The sequence below is a fragment of the Abrus precatorius genome, unplaced genomic scaffold (genome assembly GCF_003935025.1).
Source record: "Abrus precatorius isolate BTA unplaced genomic scaffold, Abrus_2018 Scaffold3, whole genome shotgun sequence".
NCBI lineage: Eukaryota > Viridiplantae > Streptophyta > Magnoliopsida > Fabales > Fabaceae > Abrus > Abrus precatorius.
The window spans coordinates 4,996,021-5,001,835 of NW_020874373.1; the positions used below are offsets into that span (position 1 = coordinate 4,996,021).

The 5,815-nt window shown below is 31.9% G+C and overlaps 1 protein-coding gene across 2 annotated transcripts; it reads right to left on the reverse strand.

Annotated features, from left to right (window-relative positions):
• On the reverse strand, positions 1-3,843 carry LOC113862744 (charged multivesicular body protein 7). 2 transcript variants are annotated; one of them, XM_027495914.1, is made up of 8 exons: positions 3,461-3,843; positions 3,328-3,387; positions 3,064-3,228; positions 2,225-2,407; positions 1,877-2,007; positions 1,019-1,187; positions 772-901; positions 1-657 (listed from the first exon to the last, which is right to left on the reverse strand). In XM_027495914.1, exons 1-8 carry the CDS (start codon positions 3,656-3,658, stop codon positions 383-385), a joined length of 1,311 nt encoding a protein of 436 aa, XP_027351715.1. In that variant the 5' UTR covers positions 3,659-3,843; the 3' UTR covers positions 1-382. The 2 variants fall into 2 exon arrangements, with proteins under 2 accessions (XP_027351715.1, XP_027351716.1); XM_027495915.1 differs by lacking the exon at positions 3,064-3,228 and having other exon boundaries at positions 3,461-3,728.
• Positions 3,844-5,815: the final 1,972 nt, after the last annotated feature.

Sequence of the window (5,815 nt, forward strand, 5' to 3'; positions counted from 1 at the left end):
CACAAGCATATATGGATTGATTTCAATAATTTCTTTCGTAAATTGTACCCTTTGCCAGCTTCACCATTTGAATAGTTTATTTCACATTGGGTTGAGTTACTTGACCGTGGTAGCCAAAAATAAATAAAATCCTACCACCTAAACACTTACAAATAAGTCGAAGTTTCTAACTACACATTTTAAGTTTGTTTTAATGTTTGTGAAAAGCAATATCTGCTAAAGCACCCAAACTCTACAGCGGACTTGGTTCAACATGGGTCAATCGAGATTTTTTTTTATTTTTATTTTTTTTGAAAAATGAATTTTCTACACCTCAAATACATCTTACCTAATGTCTATATATCACCCGAAATAAAGCAGAATAACTTTAATCTTTACAAACTTACGCAGCCTCCATTTCTAAATTTTTTGTTATTTTGTCTCCCTCTGACACCACCCGATTAACTCCTGGCTTCCCAGCTGGACCATCTGAAAGCTTGAGACTTGAAAGAGCATCGCTAATACATTCAGCGGCTTCCAAAGCAGTTCTTCCTTCTGCACTACTAATCGTCTTCTCTGGTGCGGGAACTTGAGCCTCTGTCCCCACAGCCAGCTCCAACTCCTTGAATTCCTCTTCAATATCTTCATCCTCGATATCTGTGTATGATGGAGTTTGTTCTGCAGTTACCAGAAAGCAAAATGATGCTTAGAAAAATTTCAAATCCTGGTTATTGACATCAAACACTGAAGCACGATTCGAATGCGTGCCACAGAAGATATGACAAAAGATACCTAGTGACTTTTCAACTTCCTTCTGCGAATCAATGCTCTCTTGGATATCTCTTAAACAAAGATCAACATCTTCCACACTGATCTTATTTTCTTTAATAGCCCGAGCTCCAATCTGCATAGCTTCAGAAACCTGCCAACAAACAGCGGATCACCATATGTAAGAAAGACAATCTATAGCTCAAAACAATCTTTAAATTATGGTATAAAGCATAAACTGATAATTTTCATACAACATTTAAAGTCGTACCTTTTTTGTTGACTCAGCATCAGCAATAATGCCAAGTACTTCCTCTACTCTGCTCAGAAGCGATGAACATTTTTCTCTACTCTGGGTGACTAACTTCATTTCCCTTGCAAATTTAAGGGCCAATTTTTTGTTCCCAGAACGTAGAGAAGCCAATGCTGATTTTCTTGACCTAATAGAATCAATATGTGAGGCTATTAAAACATTTTTTAGTAAACATCCCAACACTAACGAACATAGCTATAAACCGGGAAGATAGTGTACACTCTGAAAATCACTGGTACTTTCGAATTTTGATTGTTACAACCATACTACTCCTTGTGCATAAATATTATAAGTAGAACCAATCAAATTGCATTGTGGATAAATTCTTGTCAGTTAATCCATGTTTTAAGAATTGACTACTACCAAACTATCACAATAGTTCAATAATTCCAAAAGGCAAAGTAGTCTATGTCAGTGAGCATGAGACAGTTATACAAAAGTAAAACATCATATGAATGAGGATCAAACACAAAGGTTATCATATTCTAGACATAATAACTTTGTTGTCAATCAATTGAGTGTTTGGATTAGCTTATTTTGTATTAAAACAGCTTATAGTTATAATCCTACTGAGAGAGGCTTCGTGGTTTTGACAAAGAAAAAACAAAAAACAATTGTTTTTTTCTAAGAAGAAATAAAAACCAACCATGCATTAAGATAAAGTATAATTTAATTTGGAACAAGAAAGGGAAAATAAGTCAGCATATGTGGGCAGATTTTCTTTTATTTTCAATTGAAACTTTATTTACTATTTAATTATTAAGAAAATCCTTCATGATAGATATACGAGTACAAAAATTTATAAAACAAACTTACGATTCATAACGCCTGTCAGTCACATTCAGTTGTTGCTGAAGCTTCTCAGTTGTCCATATCAAGTATAGTATATCACAATCTAAATCAGAGATACCAGATAATGCTCCTGCTGACAGAGAAATTTTTACCCCCTGTAATATAAAATTTGAAACAAGACAAGTATTTCAGGCATAAAATGAAATCAGTATTGAAAATCACAGTCCACAACAACAGAACAAACTTGGCCAGTATTAAATTATTAATAACAGCCATATTTTTATTCTATTTATATACCACTATATTTAAAGGGAAAAATATCAAATGAGGCCATCTTTTTTCAAATTGGAAGAATAACTTAGGATTTTGTACCTCTACAAATTCTTTCTTATGCACTGACAGATACTGTGTTGTTTTACACCCTGACATATACCTCAAGATTACAGATGCTTCATCTGACCCTCCACATATGTCCTGAAATTTCTTCATCGTGATGATGCAAGATGAATTCCAGTGACTTTCAGATAGATGTTTAACAACCTCAGCAGCCTTATCCTATGTATGAAGAAACAGAGCTATAATTGGGTTATATAATGAAAACATAAAGCATAATCAAACAAATGAAAACATAACCCAACTCCTGCATAACTAAATTGACTTGATAGCACTAGCATTGCGTGGAAGTAAACATGAACTATCAGACATCATAGACCACGGAAATGAACCAATGCACAGTCCCTGCCAAGTATGAGAATATTGGCATGGAACCACTCTTTGAGAAAATACTGAAACGAACATTTTAACGGTTGCTGTGCCTGTGAAATAAATCTGAATTACATAATGCATTAGATAAACCGAACACTAACTGTGTTTACATGGTGGTTGGTTTGAAGAAAATAAATGGAACAAAATGGAAGGATTTTCATTCGGTACAAAAATTAGGAAAGAGAAACAAGGATGTTATGGGACCTAAGATGCCTCTACTCCCATTTTTGCTCCTCATCAAATATTGGGGGGTTTAGTGGGGAGGGAAAAAGCTAAAAGTTTTCGGACTGTACTTTGTACTTACTAAACTATCATTAGTTCGAAAACTTAATTGTTTATGTGATCACTGTAAAGATATAATAGTTAAGTTACTTTATTTTCCCCCTCCTAACAAACTATAAAAATAGACTTTCCCTCTCTTTGGAAATAAAAGGGTGGCTGGTAACCTTAAGCAGAGAAGTTACGATAATGCATTCTTCAGCCATAATATCAGGAGTTGCTGATCTTGTTATTAAGTTGCTGACTTTTCTAACTAGTTGGGAGAATCGGCCACTGGTTGGATCCATAAGATCCACAGTTCTTGTGATGTCACCTTCATTATACATTAGAGACTGGAAAATGAAAAAATGTAAACACAAAAAGAAACAAGAAAGCTAAAAAATGGTTTTGGATAGCAAATTAAGTGTGGTCATCGTAACATAAGCTCTTACCATTACTTGGTCAAGACACAAAGGGGTTAACCCTCCTCGATTAAACCAATCATTCTTGACCTGAAAACAACTAATTTAATGTGAGAGAGGAAAAGAAGGGAAATTGTAAAACCTAGTACCTAGAACTTGGTACCTGGGACGGTCGAATGAGGAGGAGGCCAAAATGGGTGGCGATTTTGATGATCAAATGCCTCCAGAAAAGGAAATTGGGTTGCCAATCACATCTTTGACCGGAAAAGGCTTTGAATCGAGCAACGGCGACCATTTCGTCGTTCCAGTTGGGAACTTCCTTCGCTATGAAATCCCTAACCCTCGCATTCACTGAATCCATCTTCTATACAAACTCAATTGATGAAAATCACTTCATTTTCCCAATTTTCCTCGACCCTTGGTTGTAGCGCTTACTACTGCTATGCGCTAACTTACTCAAAACAAAATAACAAATTGTTCTTCAAAATCATTTTACCTACTTTTCTGAATAATTAAAACGCTAAACCCCTTATTCAATTTTTTTATAAAGGAAAAGGAGTGCATTCATACATATAATGTACGTATAAGTGTATTTTATGTACTTTATTTTATAAAAATAATTGTTTGTTTTTACTAACTGATTGTTGGGATTTTATTACATTAAGCAAAAAATTTAATCTCTCTGTTGGCTATGATTAATATGTAATTTGTTAAACAATATTTAAATATTTATAAATTATTATTAGTTTTTAAAAAATTTGAAAAACATAGTATTGGCATTTTTTTTATTATTACTAAATAAATTTAATTTTAAATTAAAATTCTTGTACATTCCATATTTATTTATAAATACTCTTTAATATAAACTATGCGGCTGCTACATTTATTTTAGGTTGAACTAATATAAACTATTTTATATTTTAATTAAATTTTTATATTATAAAAGTTTGTAAATATCAACTATAACATTTTACAAATCTTGGTACACAGTGTAAATGATTCTAACCCCTCACATAAGGGTTAAGCCTACAAGGCATCAGTTTAATTCATTCATATAACTGGATCTAACTTTAAATTTCTTTATTTTGGATATCTTTTTAAGACACATGTGACCAACATGTGACCCTATTGAATCACACTTTTGCAATAATTGATGTCAAAATTAGGAATATCCATTTAGGCTAATCTGAATAATTCGAATCAGCCCTTTCTTTTTTATCTCTTCAAGTTAGGTTCTACTGGGCTACTTAGTTTTGGTTTATAATTTACTAATCCAACGGAGTCCTTTGCAGGTTAAATAGGTTAGTACTCACATTTTAATTATATTCTTTTTAAAGCGTTTAAAAATTATCTTTAAAATTTCCGGTATAAAATTATCTATAAGTTTAACTCAAATAAATAAGAGTGATAAGACAAGTAAAGAAAAATTACAATAATAACACAAAACTATGAATGAATTTCTAATGTAATTGAGAGTTAATGAGAGAAAAAATTAACACAAAAAACTTCGAAGGAGAAGAAAAAACAAAGAGGCTTAGAGAGGGAAAGACAGAATATAGGAATGGTGAGGAGAATGCTAATTATTTATAGGTTTCGATTTAATTTGATTGGTAACCCATCATTGAATCACTGAGACGTTTATTTTATTTTTCAGAAGAATTGATCGATTAAAAATTCACCAATACATGAGTTACCTCCTTATTCAATACGCACATTAAGTGAAGACTTTGGCAAGTCCTAATATTTATTAAAAGACTTGGTCTAATATCTTAATTATTTTTTCTCAAAAAGGATAAATTCAACTTATTCACTCAATGGACTGAATTTAAATAGATAAAAAAAAAAGTTTTAGCTCAGTAGCAGATCTCATGTCCTATTTCCATTGTTTCTCTGCAGTGAGATGGTGACGCACATCATGGGGTAAATCACTAGCTGATGAGACTAAACCTCGAGTATGTGAAACCAATACTATATATATATATATATATCTTCAAAGTTTGCTTCATTGATGTTAATGTTGATGGACGTTGACTATCATTTCCCACACTAAAATGAAAGGAGACGGAACTTCTCTTGTATGTTACAGTTGAAATCAAAAGCATTGAAATGAGATTGGATGAAAAAGACCAACTTTACTCCACTTTAAATGTTTCTTTTCATAATAAAGAATAATTGAATTTGATCATTTCTGGTTGCATGAAATGGAGCGAGGGGGTGAGAGTTGGATGTTGGATTTTTTAAAATAAACTCTATAACATAAAAAAGCATTAAAAATTTATAGTAAAATTTATTAAAATATTACAATAAAAGTTTTAATTTTGTTATTGATTAAATTTTCAGAACATTTATAAATTATTATTTTTATTTAAATAAATAGAAATTTTAGTCTATTTTTTACTTCATTTTTTTTCTTTTATCTATATTTTATCAATCATATAAACATAGCATTAGAATTAACACCGTTGAAGTTAAAGAAAAAAGCTTAGTTCTTGATGGGAATTAAAGATGTCCCGTCCTC